We start from the raw sequence: 19,879 nt of genomic DNA, 5'->3' as shown, positions 1-19,879 counted from the left end.
TATTAGCCCACTAATACCTATTATATTACATACATACTAATTTCCTTAAGGTTACATGTTAAATGTAGTTAAAAACAGTTCTTATATTCCATATGACGAATAAATTTTAGAATCAGTGATCGCCTCTTGTGAATAAATTAATGAAACCCATTTCTACTCTTTTCTTCCTTAGTTTTTGTCTTTTTTGATCTGACTGTAGATGATCAGTCAGTTTATCCTAAGGCATTAAGAGATGAATACATCATGTCAAAAACTCTTGGAAGGTAAATTATTTTCTTATATAAATGCACTTAATTTTTTCCCTATACATTTGTGATTGGTGGTTTCTCGTTTCTGATTTTATAACACTCATTATGTATTGATAACATTTGTATGGTATCTATTTGTGTATTATTTTTTATTTTTGTGTGTTATTTCACACAGTCATTTTAATTTATTTTTATTTTATTTCTTTGTGAGACAGGGTGTTGCTCTGTTACGCAGGCTGGAGTGTAGTGGCACGATCAGAGCTCACTGTGGCCTTGATCTCCCAGGTCAAGGGAGATCAGGCATGCAGCACCATGCACAACTAATGTGTGTTTTTGTTTTTTAGAGTTGGGGTTGCGCTGTGTTGCCAGGGCTGGTCTTGAACTCCTGGGCTCAACCCATCCTCCTGCCTTAGCCTCCCAAAGTGCTGAGATTAGTAGCGTGAGCCACCATGCCCAGCCGAATATTTCTTTTTTTATTTCCTCTGTGTGTGTGTGTGTGTGTGTGTTAGTGTCAGAGTCTTGCTCTGTTGCACAGGCTGGAGTGCAGTGGTACGATCTTGGCTCACTGCAACCTCCACTTCCAGGGCTCAAGTGATCCTCCCACCTTAGCCTCCCAAGTAGCTGGGACTATGGGCTTGTACCACCGTGCCTGGCTAATTTTTGTATTTTGTGTAGAGATGGGGTATTACCATGTTGCCCAGGCTGGTCTTAAACTCCTAAGCTCAAGCAATCCACCCATCTCGGCCTCCCAAAGTGCTAAGATTACAGGCATGAACCACTGTGCCTGGCCATGTGTATAGTATTTCATTGTGTATATATACACCACATTTACTTTGTCCGTTCATTCATTTATGGACACTTTGGTTGCTTCCCTATCTTGGCTATTGTGAATAATGCTGAAATGAACATGGGAGTGCAGATATCTCTTCAACATACTGATTTAAATTTTTTTTTGGATATATATCCAGAAGTGGGATTGCTGGATCATATGGTAATTACAATTTTAGCTTTTTGGGGAACCTTTATACTATTTTCCAAAATGGCTGTACTAATTTACTTTCCCACCAACAGTGTACCAGGGTTCTCTTTTCTTCACATCCTCTCCAACATTTGTTATTATTCATCTTTTTGATAATAGCCATTCTAACAGACTTCAGGTGATGTCATTGTGGTTTTAATTTGCATTTCCTTGATGGCTAGAGATATTGAGCATTTTTCATACATCATGATAGGTGCATTTTTGATGTGTTTGAGTTGAAATTAACTCTTTCGCCTCACGAATTTTATTGGTGATAACTTTTTTTTCTTTGAGATGGAGTTTCACTCTGTCACTCAGACTGAGGTGCAGTGGCGTGATCTTGGCCCACTGCAACCTCCGCCTCCCGGGTTCAAGCGATTCTTCTGCCTCAGCCTCCTGAGTAGCTGGGACTACAGGCTTGCACCATCACAGCCGGCTAATTTTTACTTTATTTTATTTTTTTTGAGATGGAGTTTTGTTCTTGTTGCCCAGGCTGGAGTGCAATGGTGTGGTCTCAGCTCAATGCAACCTCTGCCTCCTGGGTTCAAGTGATTCTCCTGCCTCAGCCTCCCAGGTAGCTGGGATTACAGGTGCCCGCCACCACACACCCAGCTAATTTTTTTGTATTTTTAGTAGAGACGAGGTTTCACCATGTTGTCGTGGCTGGTCTTGAACTCCTGACCTCAGGTGATCTGCCTGCCTCGGCCTCCCAGAGTGCTGGATTATAGGCGTGAGCCACCACTCCCGGCCCTAATTTTTATTTTATTTTTTTATTGTAGAGATGAGTCTTGCTGTGTTGCCTAGGCTTGTCTCGAACTCCTGGGCTCAAGTTATCCTCCTGCCTCAGCCTCTCAAAATGTTGGGATTACAGGTGTGAACCACTGCATTTTGCCAAGACATTTTTATATTAATTCATTAAGTAAATTTACTACATGTTAAGATGAGTTACATTTATTTTTTTCTTCTTGAGATGGAGTCTCACTCTGTCACCCAGGCTGGAGTGCAGTGGCACGATCTCAGCTCACTTCAACCTCTGCCTCCCGGGTTCAAGCAATTCTTCTGACTCAGTCACCCAAGTAGCTGGGACTACAGGCCTGTGCCACCACACCCAGCTAATTTTTTGTATTTTTAATAGAGATGGGGTTTTACCGTGTTAGCCAGGATGGTCTCGATCTCCTGACCTCATGATCCGCCTGCCTCGGTCCCCCAAAGTGCTGGGATTATAGGCATTAGCCACCGCGCCTGGCCTGAGTAACATTTTTTATAAAAAATAATTATTAAAAAGATTAGTGAGAAGAGAGGCACGGTTCAACATTTTTGCAAATTTTTTTTAACATCTGGCTTAGTTAGAAGATGGCTAGATTCTGTAATTTGTTTCGTCATTCAGTCTGTTATGTTGTCACACGTCACATAGTGTCTGGAAATCTCCATACTTATGAGCTAATGAGAATGGAAAACACAAATAATGTCTTAGTATTATTCTGAGCATAGTTGTGGCTTTGTGGATGCCCTGCAAGGTCTTGGGGTCCTCTTGGGGTGATCCAATCATACTTTGAGAACCATTTCTTTAGGAAAGTATCAGGATACTGTTACCACATTACAAAATGCTCTTCATCCCCCTTCCTGTCTCACAAAGGTCTTTCTACTGATATTTTTGGAAACATGGAAGGAAAGTACATAAAAGGAAATAATCATCCATATTCCTGCAACATAGTTAAGCACAGTATCCTCTGTATTATATGGGAGAAATTTTAGTTTACTGATACTGAATTCAGTAACTGATGTGTTTCCATATTTGCACTGGTTGCTTGGAATCTAACCGTCAAACCCTTTCTTAAGAAATGTATGGGCTGGGCACGTTGGCTCACACCTGTAATCATAGCACTTTGGGAGGCTGAGGCGGGTAGATCACCTGAGGTTGGGGGTTTGAGACCAGCCTCGCCAACATGGTGAAACCCTGTCTGTACTAAAAATACAAAAATTAGCCAGGTGTGGTGACGCATGCCTGTAATCCCAGCTACTTGGGAGGCTGAGGCAGGAGAATAGCTTGAACCCAGGAGGCGGAGGTTGTAGTGAGCTGAGATCACGCCACTGCACTCCACCCTTGGCAACAGAGTGAGACTCTGTCTCAAAAAAAAAAAAGAGAAAAAAGAAAAAAGAAATGTATGAGGCTGGGTATGGTGGCTCATGCCTGTAACCCCAGCACTTTGGGAAGCTGAGGCAGGTGTATCACTTGAGTCCAGGAGTTCAAGACCAGCCTGGGCAGCTGGGCAATAGAGAAATCCTGTCTCTAGAAAAAATAGAAAAAGTTAGCTGAGCGTTGCGGGCTGCACCTGTAGTCCCAGCTACTTGGGAGGTGGAGGTGGGAGGATTACCTGAGCCCAGGAGGTGGAGGCTGCAGTGAGCCATGATCATGCCACTGCATTCCAGCCTGGGCGATAGAGTGAGACAATGTCTCGGGAGGAAAAAAAAAAAAAAACATGGAATTCAATGTTTTCCTAAGGGAAGATTTAATATGAATTCTCTAACTTGTAGCAAATGATAGAAACTCAACTCAAATGAGTCAGGTAAGAGAAAAAATTTACTGGCTTTTGTAACTGGGAAATAGCCAGGCCGGGCATAGTGGCTCACGCCTGTAATCCAGGTACTTTGGGAGGCCGAGGCTGGTGGATCACTTGAGGTCAGGAGTTTGAGACCAGCCGGGCTGACACAGTAAAACCCTGTCTCTACTAAAAATATAAACATTAACTGGGTGTGGTGGCATATGTCTGCAGTCCCAGCTACTTGGGAGGTTGAGGCAGGAGAATCGATTGAACCCAGGAAGCGGAGGTTGCAGTGAGCCGAGATGGTATCACTGCACTCCAGCCTGGGTGACAGAGCAAGACCCTGTCTCAAAAAAATAAAATATTAAAATAAATAAATAAATAAATAAATAAATAAAAATAAAAATAAGCAGGCAAATCTTTACTTCAGGCATGGCTGGATCTAGGAGGTCATTAGGCTTTACTTCATGGTCTTTGAGTTCTGATGGTCTGGTTGACTGCGTCTAAGAGCTCCTGCAGTGTCACCAGGGCTCTAGCTCCATCTCTTGATTCAGCTGTTTGTTGGCTTCCTATAGAATTGTTCTCTCTATGTGGTAGCAAAAATGGCTACCAGGGGCTGCAGAATGATATTTTCTTTGTCTAGAAACTACAACAGAGAGAAGTCTGTCTCCCAGTGTCAGCATTTGATTTCAAGGGGAACTCTGGCTGTAGGTATGAATGAATGACAGGGTGTTGCTCTGTGTCTCAGGCTGGAGTGCGGTGGCATGATCATGGCTCACTGCTCCAGCTCAGTTTTGGTTATGTAGCTATCCTGTGTTTCTCGGAGTAGGGGTTGTGCCATAGTAGACACCCAGCTAGAGCTGCACGGACTTGGGGAGGAATTCCCAGGCAAAGGGTGACTGTTTCCAGGAGAAGGGAAATTGGAAAGTGCTTTGAGCTGATTTTAAAAAGAATAGTTACATGGACCCTTACCTCATACCATACGTAAGAATTAATTCAAAGTGGAACCAAGAATGAAATATAAGAGGTAAAACTATACAACTCTGGGAGGAAAGCATAGGGACAGCTCTTCATGACCTTGTATTTGGCAGTGGTTTCTTACATAAGACACCAAAAGCACAGCAACAAAAGAAAAAATAGATAAATTAGACTTAATCAAAATTAAAAACTTTCGTGCCTCAAAAGATACCTATCAATAAGTGAAAACAAAACCAACAGAATGATTAAATATTTGCAAGCCCTATATCTGATAAGGGCTTATGTCTAGAATAGATAAAGACATCTTAGAACTGTACAATAAAAAAACAAACAACCTGCCATTTAAAAATGGGCAAAGGCACTGCACTGCAGCCTGGGTGACAGAGTGAGATCCTGTCTCTAAAAACAAAACAAAACAAATGGGCAAAGGGCTTGAATAGACATTTCTCTCAAGAACACATACAATGGCCAAAAAGCACATCAAAAGATGCTGAATATCATTAGTCATTAGGGCAATACAAATCAAAACCACAATGAGATACCACTTCACACCTACCTACTAGGCTGACCATAATAAGGAAACAGAAACTAGTAACTGTTGGTGAGGATGTGGAGAAATTGGAACCCCCATGCACTGCTAATGGGAATGTAAAATGATGTAGCCACTGTGGAAAATAGTTTGGTGATTTCTTAAAAAGGTAAACATCTGAGCTCTATGGGGCATAAAAAACAACAACAACAAACAACAACAGAAAAAGGTAAACATAGAATTATCACATGACCCAGAAATTCTCCTTCTAGGTATATAAATTCCCCAATTTAAAAAACAAGTGTCCAGGCTGGGCACGGTGGCTCACGCCTCTAATCCCAGCACTTTGGGAGGCTGAGGTGGGTGGATCGCTTGAGGTCAGGAGTTCGAGACCAGCCTGCCCAACATGGTGAAACCCCGTCTCTACTAAAAATACAAAAATTAGTTGGGCGAGGTGGCACACACCTGTAATCCCAGCTATTCAAGAGGTTGAGGCACGAGAATTGCTTGAAGCCAGGAGGCAGAGGTTGTAGTGAGCCGAGATTGTGCCACTGCACTCCAGCCTGGGTGACAGATCGAGCCTATATCTCAAAAAAAAAAGCAAACAAGTGTTCAGACAAAAACTTGTACATGTGGCCGAGTGCGGTGGCTCACGCCTGTAATCCCAGCACTTTGGGAGGCCGAGATGGGAGGATCACGAGGTCAGGAGATCAAGACCATCCTGGCTAACACAGTGAAACCCCTCTCTACTAAAAATACAAAAAGATTAGCCGGGCGTGGTGGCGGGTGCCTGTAGTCTCAGCTACTCGGGAGGCTGAGGCAGAATGGCGTGAACCCGGGAGGCGGAGCTTGCGGTGAGCCGAGATCACGCCACTGCACTCCAGCCTGGGCGACTGAGCGAGACTCCGTCTCAAAAAAAAAAAAAAGAAAACTTGTACATAAATGTTCATAGCAGCTTTAGTCACAATGAAGAAGTGTAATTTATCTATTGTTTTTCTTTTGTTGCTTATGCTTTTGTTGTCATACTGAATAAACCATTTACAAAAGGTGGAAACAAACCAAATAAATGTCCGTCAGAAGGTGAATAAACTCTGATACTTCCATATAATGGAATATTATTCAGCTGTAAAAAGGAATGAAGTACAACAAATGTTATGGCATTACGCTAAGTGAAAGAATCCAGACACGAAAGGCTACATATTGTATGATTACATCAATATGAAATATTCAGAATAGGCAAATCAATATTTAGAGAAAGCAGATTAGTGGTTGCCAGGGGCTGGGGGCTGAGGGCTGGGGACAGGGTAGAGTGAGGAGTGACTGCTTAATTGCTTAACAGGTACAGGGTTTCCATATGAGCTAATGAGAAAGTTCTGGAATTAGGTGCTGATGGTTGTAGAACATTGGAAAGTGTACTTAATGCTACTGAATTGTACACTTTAAAATGATTACAGTGGTAAATTTTGTTATGTATATTTAACACAATAAAAAAGATGTCTTGGGAAGCCCCTCAACTCACCCCTTCAAAACCCACAATAGTTATAATAGTCTACTTCATAATGGGTAATTGATGCCCTAGTAGCCATTATCTTGGGCTGACCCAAGCTTTGGAGGACAGATCCTACTCAGGATTAACTGTGTTCTGGGTAATGGCTTGGAGAGCATTCCTCCTCCATGAGTGGTATCCCATTTAACTGCAAATCTCTGTGAGAGGTTGCTGAAAGTAGGCTGATTGTGTAATACTTTTGGTTTCTTAGGTAATCTGATTTGATTTAGGGTGCAACTTATGTCATCAACTGCTTATGCACTTCCTTTGAAGATGGAGAATAAGAAGGAAAGAAATATATCCATTAAAGTTATTCATTTGCAGATTCTGTTTACTGTTATTTGTTTTGGGCACTTATTTTTGACCAGGGAGGACTGTTTCTAGTTAATGTTTTTCTGACCTCTCGGATACGTAGTTTCTCTCTCATTTTTCTCTTAGTATCTTTCTGGGAATTTCACAGTCCAGGGCTACAGTAAGACTCATGTTTGTATCGCTCGGCCCAGAAATGGAATTTGGAGCTGACTTAGTGTTTTTGGCTGTTAAGCCCTTGACATTTTACATTGGTGAAGTTTCACTGTGTCCTCTGCAAACAAGGACAATGGAAAGGTTGTTATATGGAATGTCTGTAAATTCTAATACTTGAAGTGGACCCAGGAGTGGTAGGTCTCATAATTAAAAACATTCAGACAATCACTATCTTTGTTTTTCCCTCTAGTGGTGCCTGTGGAGAGGTAAAGCTGGCTTTCGAGAGGAAAACATGTAAGAAAGTAGCCATAAAGATCATCAGCAAAAGGAAGTTTGCTATTGGTTCAGCAAGAGAGGCAGTAAGTACCAATAAAAGGCTGATCACCTTTTATTAACACGTCTTCATAACTTCCCAAAATAATCTTAGATTGATGATTTTTAAACTCAGGAATAACCCCCTGCTTAGATGGATGAATTTGTGAGTATCAAAGAACATGGAAAATTTTGGGGCATCTTTGATTAATCTAGAAACTTTTACTTATAGATAATTTGGTTCCAAAAGTATTTAATAGTACATAATAATGAGCATAGTGGGAAGTTTTTTTTTTCTTCTTCCAAGTTCAAAGTCGTTACAAGATTGTTTTTACAATAAATGACAGGAAATTAGAGAAAAAAATTCAGCCATAATCCCCACTGTAACCCCACAGCTGTTTTCAGTTTTCCTTTTCCTTCTAGATTTTGTTCAGATGAAATCGTGTTTTTAGATGGTTGAAATCATCTTGTATATACAGTTTTGTATTTTGCTTTTCCACAAATGCATTATAGCATAGACTTTTGCCTAATACATCCTTTTTGATGACTGAATTTTCATGTCATCAACTTTATTGTAATTTACTTAACCATTTCTCTGGCTGATCATTTAGGTAATTTCTTATTCTTTGCTGTTCTGGGTAATATGGCAGTGAGTATCCCTGGTTTATGGATTAGCCATAGATTTTTAAATTTTTAATTAAATCATTGAAATAGCCTTTCTTTATAGCAGCCATTTATTTTACTACTTTTTTGTAATCCACATTTACTGTATGGGAGAGATGGCCAAATGCATTGGTCTTTCCACATGTGACTCAACAAAGTAATGTAAAACACAGCCTCTAATCACATTTTCCCTAGTGGCCAGCTGTTTCTGGCTATTATACTTTCACATTCTTTAAAGATCATTTTTTTTTTCCCCCTAGACAATGCCATTCTCACATGGCAAGAGGAATTTCCTTTTTGTGTTCACTTTGTTATAGATCTTTTCCTCTATGATTCTAAGATTTGTTTCCCATTTTGGGGAGAAGAAAATACCAACTAGATTGTTAAAAACTGGGAGTAAAATTTTACGTTTTGATTTCATTATTTGAATCAGATTGGACCTTTGTGACCATCCTGTTATCAGAGTATACCCTGACTTGGTAATGAGTTTAGCGGCTTACAGGAAGAGGCAGGCTCTTAAAATTAAACATCTGGGTTTCTTAGCTGAAGTTCATTTTACATAAATATGTAATTCTATCTCCTCTTTGCTTGTGGAGGGTGTAGCCCAGGAAGTTGAGTTACTTGATTCATCCTTTTGGAATTGTAACAGAACAACTTTAGTACCCTGAAGCCTCCTCTTGTCAGAGTCTCAGTAAATATGCGAGGCTGCTGTTGAAGTTGGAACCTGTATCTGCTCTATTAGCAGAAATTTGACTTCACATTTTCTTTATATAGTTTAATTGAACACCTTCTTGTTCATGTTTTTTGTTTATCATTTTAATGAATAAAAATAGTTCCATAGCTAATAAGTAGGGTTTACTAATTAAAATGAACACAGTGGAAACACACTTGTTTCTGACTGTGGAGACTAGGGCAAGTGGCTTCTGTTTTCTGAGCCTTGGTTGCCCCATCTGTAAGATGGGGATTCTGAGGCTTATGAGACATGATCTCTGTAAATAAAGAGCTTGGCACAGGGCCTGGCCATTTATTGAGTGCTTACTATTTGCCAAGCATTTTACAAAGTTATTTTAGGTGAGGTATTAAAGCCATTGACCTGGGCTTTGATTTCTTTGTATGAGTAGAGCTGGGTTTGGAACTCAGGCAGCCTTGAGTCAACTGAGTTTAACTGTAAATGTTTTTTTAAATATTGGCAATTATTATTATTAATAAACTCTGTTATTCTATTTATCAAAGGACCCAGCTCTCAATGTTGAAACAGAAATAGAAATTTTGAAAAAGCTAAATCATGTAAGTATTATTATATGACTCATACTTAGATTTATCTATCTCAAAATATGAGAAGAGTATAAAGCCTTTCAGTATAATAAAGATAATATTGGCCAGGTGTGGTGGCTGATGCCTGTAACCCTAGCACTTTGGGAGGCCGAGGTGGGTGAATCACCTGAGGTCAGGAGTTTGAGACCAGCCTGGCCAACATGGTGAAACGCTGTCTACTAAAAATACAAAAATTTAGCTGGGCATGGTGGCACATGCCTGTAATCCCAACTACTTGGGAGGCTGAGGCAGGAGAAGTGCTTGAACCTGGGAGGCAGAGATTGCAGTGAGCCAAGATCGCGCCACTGCACTCCAGCCTGGGCGACAGAGTGAGACTGTCTCAGAAAAAAAAACAAAAAAAAATTAAAAGAATAAATAAAGCTAATATTAACCTGGGTTCTTTAACTTATGTGTACATTCACACACATGCCTAGCTGTCATTTAGCTGGGAAGAGTTTTACCCCAAAATGTTACTGAGTGAACAATACCGTATAAAGATTTCATGATTAAATAAATAAATGATATTTCTTCTGAGTTAGTTCTTGACCAAAAGATATAGCAATTATTCTATCTCATAGACACAACTGGTTATATTAGAGAAGACAGTGTTAATTTTAGTAAATTTGGTTTAGTTATACCTGAAGTTTTACCACTTTTGAATACCTTTTATTTGGAGTAATCCAAATAAATCCAAGGGTATCCATTAAGTATGACAACATCCTGTCCTTATATCTGATTAAATGGTGTCTGTGGCCTAGTTCTTATCTTTTTGTGCAGTGATGACTATGTCTCAATGAAAAATGTGTCTCACTTTTAAAAAGTGAGAAGAAAAATTAGAGGATGGGCTTAATCTTATCTTGCTTTTTTTTTGTTTTTTTCCCGTTTCTTCCTTAATTCATAAGTGCCCATGAAGGCATAAGCTCATTAGGCAATGGCATTAAACTGAAGGCAAGACCTCTCTCCTGTCCAGCTAATGATGATCTTATTCTGGTGTTTTTTTGTTTTGTTTTGTTTTGTTTTTTGAGACGGAGGCTCGCTCTATCACCCAGGCTGGAGTACAGTGGTGCAATCTCGGCTCACTGCAAGCTCCACCTCCCGGGTTCACGCCATTCTCCTGTCTCAGCCTCCCGAGTAGCTGGGCACACCACCACGCCCGGCTAATTTTTTGTATTTTTAGTAGAGAGGGGGTTTCACCATGTTAGCCAGGATGGTCTCTATCTCCTGACCTCGTGATCCCCCCACCTCAGCCTCCCAAAGTGCTGGGATTACAGGCGTGAGCCACCGCGCCTGGCCTTATTCTGGCTTTTAACCTCCAAACAGCAAAAAGGTTTCTTCTCTCTTTTTCTACCTCTCCAAATCCCTGAAAAAAGTCAGTAGAAACTGAGGAGCAATTACTGTTGTTGACACAATACTTCAGCAGGTTCCTTTAGAACTCTGTGAGTGGACCTGAAAACCTATGAGAACCTGAGTGGCTGACCTTCCTGCTTGGCTTTCTTCTGTTTCTTTTGCAAATTATTTGTCCTCTCTGAATTTGCCAGGTCCTTTTTCCAAGAGATTTGGAGTCTCTCTTTAACATACACACACACACACACACACACACACACACACACACACACACACACATTTTTAGAGACAGTCTGTCTCTGTTACCCAGGCTTCAGTGTAGTGGCACAATCATAGCTCACTGCAGCCTCAAACTCCTAGGACCAAGCGATACTCCTGCCTCAGCCTCCTGAGTAGCTGGGACTATAGGCATGTGCCACACCATACCCTGCTGGGAGAGAGGAGCCCTCCAATTTTCTGGGGTGGGGTTGCATCAGACCTACCCTTAAGATAAACACAAATGCGCTGGGCGCGGTGGCTCACGCCTGTAATCCCAGCACTTTAGGAAGCTGGGGTGGGTGGATCATGAGGTCAGGAGATCAAGACCATCCTGGCTAACACGGTGAAATCCCGTCTCTACTAAAAATACAAAAAAAAATTAGCCGGGCGTGGTGGCGGGTGCCTGTAGTCCCAGCTACTGGAGAGGCTGAGGCAGGAGAATGGCGTGAACCCGGGAGGCGGAGCTTGCAGTGAGCCGAGATTGTGCCACTGCACTCCAGCCTGGGCGACAGAGCGAGACTCCGTCTCACAAAAAAAAAAAAAAAAAAAAAAAAGATAAACACAAATGCTCAGGGAATTTTCTCTGATGTCAGATGATCTTCAAACATAACATTTGTACAAATCCGGTGTCCAGTGCAATAGAGAAGAATTCAAAACCCTAAAAAAGATTTCTAGACATATTTATTTGCATTTTACAAGGGCACAAGAAACTCTTGGGAATTAAACATGGGCCCATGAGTGCATTTTGATGCTTGGGGACAATAAGTAGAGTCTAGTGGCCAAGAGAGCCTGACCTTTGGAGTCAGAGATTGATGTGATTACTTTTCGAACACTTGTCATGCCAGTTGTCTTGTGGACCCCAGCAGTGGTAAGCACAGATAGAGCTGTCCTTCCCTTCCCTCACTTTAGTGTGACTTTAGTGTGGAGGCAGACCTGGGTTCCTGTCTCAGTACTATCAAAGAAGCTGAGAAGTCATTTGAGAAGTTCATTTTATTTATTGGAGCCCCCGTTTCCTCAGCTGTACAATGAAGACAATAAGAATACTTATGTCACAAGGTCAGTGTGAGAATTTAATGAGACGTGCTCCTAAAGCTTTCAGTGCAGACAACACACTTGGAGAGTGACAGAGATCGTTAATTCCCTGAACTGCTTTCCCAGTATGACCTAAGTGGAAGGTGTGGGTTAGTAGCTTCTGATTCCTGGTAGAGAGACCCTTTTAGCTGTGACAGCCCCAGGCAGTGACCCTGGAGGTAGCGGACACTAGAGGAAGTAATTCACACTGGTTCTGACTATCGGACACCTCTTCATGCTCTGTTAGCTCCAGACCCCACCCATTTTCAGATAGGTGCTGGCACTCCCCATTATGAAGCCAACCAGAACCAAGCAGTTCCCTTTTTCCTTCTCTCCGTTCCTTTTCTATATGTGTCTTTTCTTCTTGTTCTCCTTTATTTGTTTATTTATTTATGTATGAGATGGAGTCTCCGTCTGTTGCCCAGGCTGGAGTGCAGTGGCATGATCTCGGCTTACTGCAACCTCCGCCTCCAGGGTTCAAGTGATTCTGCCTCAGCCTCCTGACTAGCTGGGATTACAGGCGCCCGCCACCAGGCTCAGCTAATTTTTGTATTTTTAGTAGAGATGGGGTTTTGCCATGTTGGCCAGGCTGGTCTCGAACTCCTGACCTCAGGTGATCTGCCTGCCTTGGCCTCCCAAAGTGCTGGGATTACAGGCGTGAGCCACTGCTCCTGGCTTTATTCTCCTTTAAAAGGTACTTTTTACAGCCGTGCATGATGGCTCATGCCTATAATCCCAGCACTTTGGGAAGCTGAGGTGGGAGGATTGCTTGAGCCCAGAAGGTTGAGACTGCAGTGAGCCATGATCACCCCATTGCACTTCAGCCTGGGCAGCAGAGTGAGACCCTGTCTCAAAAACAAAAGCAAAACAAAACAAAAAACACACAAAAAACCTGACCACATGACTCGAGCTACCTGTTTATGTTTTCCCCATCCTACCCAGAGGTAATGCCATTACCTTGAATGCTGTGTGTACTGTCCCTTTGTGTGTGTGTGTGTGAGGTGGAGTGTTGCTCTGTTGCCAGGCTGGAGCACACTGGTGTGATCTCGGCTTAGTGCAGCCTCTCCCTCCCGGGTTCAGGTGGTTCTCCTGCCTCAGCCTCCTGAGCAGCTGGGACTACAGGTTCGTGCTACCACACTCAGCTAATTCAGATAATTTTTGTATTTTTGGTAGAGACAGGGTTTCACCATGTTGGCCAGGGTGGTCTTGATCTCTTGACCTGGTGATCTGCCTGCTTCAGCCTCCCAAAGGGCTGGGATTACAGGTGTGAGCCACTGTGCCTGGCCTGTCCCTTGCTTATTTTATTTTATTTTAGTTTAGTTTAGTTTAGTTTAGTTTTTAGTTTAGTTTAGTTTAGTTTAGTTTTTTGAGACGGAGTTTCACTCTTGTTGCCCAGGCTGGAGTGCCATGGCGCGATTTAGGCTCACTGCAAACTCTGCCTCCCGGGTTCAAGCGATTCCCAGGTACAAGCGATTCTCCTGTCTCAGCCTCCCAAGTAGCTCGGATTACAGGCATGCACCACCACGCCCAGCTAATTTTTTTGTATTTAGTAGAGACAGGGTTTCACCATGTTAGTCAGGCTGGTCGCGAACTCCTGACCTCAGGTGATCCACTTGCCTTGGCCTCCTAAAGTGCTGGGATTACAGGCGTGTGCCACCGCGCCCGGCCCCTTGCTTTTTTAAAGCCACATATATGTGTATCCCTAAATAATATAGTTTTACTGCTTGTTTCTGAATCTTATAAAAATGATACAGATTGAGTGTCCCTTATCCAAAACGCCTGGGACCAGAGGTTTTTGGGTCTTGAATCTTTTTGGATTTTGGAACATTTGCATTGTACTTCCTGGTTGAATATTCCAGATCCAAAAATCTGAAATCCAAAATGCTCCAATGAGTATTTCCTCTGAGTGTTGTGTCAGCTCTCAAAAAGATTTGGGGCCGGGCACAGTGGCTCACACCTGTAATCCCAACACTTTGGGAGGCTGAGGCGGGTGGATCACGAGGTCAGGAGTTCAAGACTGGCCCAGCCAAGATGGTGAAACCATGTCTCTACTAAAAATACAAAAATTAGCCGGGTGCAGTGGGAGGCACTCATAATCCCAGCTACTCGGGAGGCTGAGGCAGGAGAATGGCGTGAACCCGGGAGGCAGAGCTTGCAGTGAGCCGAGATCTCGCCACCGCACTCCAGCCTGGGTGACAGCGCAAGACTCCGTCTCAAAAAAAAAAAAAAAAAAGATTTGGATTTTGGGAGTATTCAGATTTTGTATTTTTGTATGTGGGATGCTCAACTTGTATCATACTCTTTGAAGTCTTTTGTGACTTGCCTTTTTCATTCAGCATTATGCTTCCAAGACCCATCTATGGTGGGAAAACTGGGCATTCATTCATTGCTATATAACAATTCATTGTGGGAAGGTTCCATTGGATGATCTTAATCAGAGTGATGAGTGATGAATATGATGAAATACACATTATGGGAAGATCAATCTGGCAAGTTTTACCACTCTTTTGAATCTAAAACCAAAAAATCTGATGACTCTTTTCTTTTTAATTCTGATATAACTACAGTCCTCCTCTGTGCTGGGGTGTGTGTCCCTGATGAATACTCACCAAATCTTTTATTTACCCACTGAGCTTAACTGTCTTCTGACTTCTGTATCGTAAAAACAATAGGTGTGCCCACCGGGCGTGGTGGCTCACTGCTGTAATCCCAACACTTTGGGAGGCTGAGGTGGGTGGATCACTTGAGGCCAGGAGTTTAAGACGAACCTGGCCAATATGGTGAAACCCTCTCTCTACTAAAAATACAAAAATTAGCTGAGTGTGGTGGTGCACGCCTGTAGTCCCAGCTACTCAGGAGGCTGAGGCAGGAGAATAGCTTGAACCCGGGAGGCGGAGGTTGCAGTGAGCTGAGATCATGCCACTGCACTTCAGCCTGAGCGACAAAGTGAGACTCTGTCTCAAAAAAAGAAAATGAGACTGTCTCAAAATAAAAAAAAAGAAAGAAAAATTAAAAAAAAATAGGTGTGCTAAGTATGAAGTCATGATATTGTATAGGCATTTTAAAATGTGCAGTATTCTCTTCCTTACCCTCAGTGTTCTCCATGCACCCTGCATTGATCAGCGGTCATGAACTATCAGCCATAGGTGTGTGTGTGTGTGTGTGTGTGTGTGTGTGTCTGTCTGTCTGTCTGTCTCTCTGCCCCCGACCCAAGTGTGTTTTAGAGTTCTTATAAAATTAGAATTTTCCTCTTCCTTTGAAAAATGGTAGGATCTTGTTCCATGGGGTCCAATTGCCTGGAGGTTCCAGTTGCCCAGAGCTTAAATAACCCTTGTTTGGCAGCATGGCTGGGCTCCTACTTGACAGCTTTTATTCATGCTACTTGTCAGTCTCCCTCAGGGTTCCTTAGGCTGTCCTTGAGTACCTCTGCTCTGGTGTAGTGAGGAAGAAGACTGGGAACAGACCTAGCCTTCATTCCCAGGTAGCATCCTTGCATATGAAATATGAACTAGTCTCTCACCATCATGGTGGGGTGGAAAATTTCTTGCATGTTCTCACTGAGGAGTTGGCTAGATTCTGTCTGCCTTCTCCCCTGATTGAACTTCCAAGCCTCTGAGGCAGGGGGCCAGATGCCTGTTCTTGGCCTCCCTGTCCCTCTGGGCAGATGTTCTAAGCTCTTGTGGTTTTCCTCTTGGGAGTTTCTCACTACTTTCCCTTTTTTCTCCCCCTCTTCTTAGCCTTGCATCATCAAGATTAAAAACTTTTTTGATGCAGAAGATTATTATATTGTTTTGGAATTGTAAGTAGTAAACTTTTTAAAAATTTCTGTTTCCATTCAAATGCTTATAAAGCCACCAAAGAATCTAATGTAGGCTTGCCTTTCTCATCCTGGGGGGCCTCAACGTATGTATGTAGTAGTGGGGCCCACAAAGTCTGTGTATAGTGGGTTAATATCAACCCTAAAAACCCTCCAATGTTTCCAAAAATAGGTGGTATGGGATTCCAGGTCCTGGATCTGTGATCAGGACTTGAACTCCACTCTGCAGTTGACTAGCTGACCACCCATGGGTCAGTTTAACTCACTTTTCTGAGTCTCATCTTCATAGTGTTAAATGGGGATTATAATGAACCCCCACATGCAGAGTCCTTGTATGAATTAAATGCTATGAGGGATGGAAATCCCCCAGCAGAGCACCTGGCACATGTGTGTACTCACCATGGGGCAATATTGTTATAATTGGCTCACCATAACTGTGGGTTTTTACATCCGTGTATTCAACCAACCTCAGATCGAAAATACTTAGAAAAATAAAATGGATGGTTGTATCTGTACCAAACATGAACAAACATTTTTCTTGTTATTATTTTCTAAACAATACTGTAGAACCACTATTTACATAACATTTACATTGTATTAGGTTTTGTAAGTAGTTTACAGATTATTTAAAGTATCCAGGGCCAGGTGCAGTGGCTTATGCCTGTAATCCCAGCACTTTGGGAGGCCGAGGTGGGTGGATCACCTGAGGTCAGGAGTTCGAGATCAGCCTGGCCAACATGATGAAACCCCATCTCTACTAAAAATACAAAAATTAGCCAAGTGTGGTGGTGCACACCTGTTACTTCAGCTACTCAGAAGGCTGAAGCAGGAGAATAGCTTGAACCCGGGAGGCAGAGGTTGCAGTGAGCTGAGATTGTGCCACTGTACTCCAGCCTGGGCCACAGAGTGAGACTCCGTCTCAAAAAATTAAAAAAAAAAAAAAAAACAGGCCGGGCGCAGTGGCTCACATCTGTAATCCCAGCACTTAGGGAGGCCGAGGCGGGCGGATCACAAGGTCAGGAGATCGAGACCATCCTGGCTAACATGGTGAAACCCTGTCTCTACTAAAAATACAAAAAATTAGCTGGGTGTGGTGGTGGGCTCCTGTAGTCCCAGCTACTTGGGAGGCTGAGGCAGGAGAATGGCGTGAACCCAGGAGGCGGAGCTTGCAATGAGCTGAGATCGCGCCACTGCATTCCAGCCTGGGTGACAGAGCGAGACTCCGTTTCAAAAAAAATAAAAAATAAATAAATAAATAAATAGAGAAAGAAAGTATACAGGATACAGCCTGGGCAATAGGGTGAAACCCCATCTGTACAACACACACACACACACACACACACACACACAAAATTAGCCGGGCATGGTGGCACGTGCCTGGAATCGCTGTTATTTAGGAGGCTGAGGTGGGAGGATCACCTGAGCTTGGGAAGTCAAGGCTGTAATGAGCTGAGATTGTGCCACTGCACTCCAGCCTGGACAATGGGAGTGAGACTCTGCCTCAAAAAAAAAAAAAAAATAGTATATGGGATGATATACATAGATTATATGCAAATCTTATGCCATTTTATATAAAGGGCTTGAGCATAATGGATTTTGGTCTCTGAGAGAGCTCCTGGAACCAATTCCCCATGGATACTGAGGGACGACTCTACTCTGAAATATCTACCTGGGTAGGACTTTCTATGTGGGTCCTTTCAATCCAGGACCAGGTTGCATGGTGGCACCTGAGTATCTTTCAGTGTCTTGGTAGTTTATTTCAGTGGCGATAATGTCTTGTGTTATTTGGTGTAATCAGAATAACTTCCTGTCTCATTTCTGGAAGATGCCTGTCTTGATATCTGCTCCTGCATAAATATTAAGTGTTTCTGGGAGCAGCTATTGTGGCAGGCACAGAATGCTTTGCTCCTGTTTGGCAAATCGTATCTATGCAGGGTGATCATTAAGACTGTATAGACAACAGGCTGGGTGTGGTGGCTCACACCTGTAATCCCAGGACTTTGAGAGGCTGAGGTGGGCGGATCCCTTGAGGCCAGGAGTTCAAGACCAGCCTGGCCAACATGGCAAAACCCCGTCTCTACTAAAAATACAAAAATTAGCCAGGCATGGTGGCATGTGCCTGTAGTCCCAGCTCCTTGGGTGGCTGAGGCATGGAGAATCGCTTGAACCTGGGAGGCGGAGGTTGTAGTGAGCCGTGATGGACAGAGCAAGACTGTCTCAAAAAACATAAGAAAAAAGAAAAAAGACTATATGGTAAAAACACCCCTGATCACAGCACTGGGAGAGCCTGGAGCCCCTTGTGGATCTGCTGCTATCAAATAGGAGATTGTTACCTGACTGAATCCAGTTAACACAGTTTAATAAAAGTGATAATACAGAGCCGGGCACAGTGGCTCACGCCTGTAATCCCAGCACTTTGAGAGGCCGAGGGGAGCAGATCACCTGAGGTCAGGAGTTCGAGACCAGCCTGACCAACATGGAGAAACCGCATCTCTACTAAAAATACAAAATTAGCCGGGCATGATGGTGAATGCCTGTAATCCCAGCTACTTGGGAGGCTGAGGCAGGAGAATCGCTTGAACCTGGGAGGTGGAGGTTGCGGTGAGCCAAGATTGTGCCATTGCATTCCAGCCTGGGCAATAAGAGCGAAACTCTGTCTCAAAATAAATAAATAAATAAAGGAATAACCTTGCCAAGCACCTGTGCCAGGAGCTTTTCCTACATCAGCCATCTCTTAATTTTTATAACAACCATCAAGGTAGATGGTATCATCCCCATTTTTTAAGTGGTAGAAACAAGCTCAGAGAGGTTAAATAGCTTTCCCAAAGTCCAAAAGCTGGGAAATGGTAGAGTTAGGGTTCAGATCCTGGTTGTCTGTTTGTAAAATTCTGTTTGCTCTTCTACATCAGTCTCAGAATCATCTGTGGTGTGTGATAAAAATGCAAACTCCTGACTGGGTGCGGTGGCTTATGCCTGTAATCCCAGCACTTTTGGGAGGGCAAAGTGGGCAGATCACTTGAGGCCAGGAATTTGAGACCAACCTGGCCAACATGGCAAAACCTTGTCTCTACTAAAAAAAATACAACAATTAGCCGGGCATGGTGGCGCATACCTGTAATCCCAGCTACTTGGGAGGCTAAGGCATGAGAATCACTTGAACCTGGGAAGCGGAGGTTGCAGTGAGCCAGGATCGCACCACTGCACTCCAACCTGGGTGACAGAGCGAGGCTCTGTCTCAAAAAAAAAAAAAAAAAAGCAACTCCTGGGCCCCACTTCCAAGCTACTGAATTGGATTTTTTAAAGTTCCCCAGGTGCCTCCAGTGCCCACTCCTTTCATCTCATTCCTTAGTTTCCAGCTGGGACATCTGATTGTGAATAAGACTTATTACCTTATTAGTTTTAAAAATGAGAGTCAAAAGTGAATAAAAATGTCAACTGTTTGCTTGTCTTAATGAATTTGTTTTGTTTGTTTTATTGTCTTCTGTCCAAGTGCGTTTTCCCCCAGGAATGAACCCCTTGCCTTGCCTTTGTGTTTCAGGATGGAAGGGGGAGAGCTGTTTGACAAAGTGGTGGGGAATAAACGCCTGAAAGAAGCTACCTGCAAGCTCTATTTTTACCAGATGCTCTTGGCTGTGCAGGTAAAAGAAGCCCTCAATTCTTTTGACAGCTGACTTTCTTTTAGTTGAATTACTCCCTGAATTAGGCAGAAATCGAGGGACCATGGATTAAAACTCAGAAGAGAATCTGTGTGTTTGCTGTTCTCTTCTTGGCAA

General features: G+C 42.9%; 1 protein-coding gene across 10 annotated transcripts in view; it reads left to right on the top strand.

Moving 5' to 3' along the window:
• Window positions 1-19,879, top strand: part of CHEK2 (checkpoint kinase 2) — a 54,150-nt gene that overhangs the window by 22,278 nt on the left and 11,993 nt on the right. For all 10 annotated transcript variants that reach the window (XM_034948501.3, XM_034948505.3, XM_055105904.2 and 7 more), the window contains 5 exons: window positions 173-263; window positions 7,578-7,686; window positions 9,536-9,589; window positions 16,027-16,088; window positions 19,645-19,744. In XM_034948501.3, the coding sequence (XP_034804392.1) occupies window positions 173-263; window positions 7,578-7,686; window positions 9,536-9,589; window positions 16,027-16,088; window positions 19,645-19,744 (416 nt within the window). The remainder of the gene's footprint in view (window positions 1-172; window positions 264-7,577; window positions 7,687-9,535; window positions 9,590-16,026; window positions 16,089-19,644; window positions 19,745-19,879) is intronic.

This window comes from Pan paniscus, chromosome 23 (genome assembly GCF_029289425.2).
Source record: "Pan paniscus chromosome 23, NHGRI_mPanPan1-v2.0_pri, whole genome shotgun sequence".
In the NCBI taxonomy this organism is placed as follows: Eukaryota; Metazoa; Chordata; class Mammalia; order Primates; family Hominidae; genus Pan; species Pan paniscus.
Note: the sequence above shows the minus strand (reverse complement) of the source record. Positions and strands in the feature narration are given on the sequence as shown.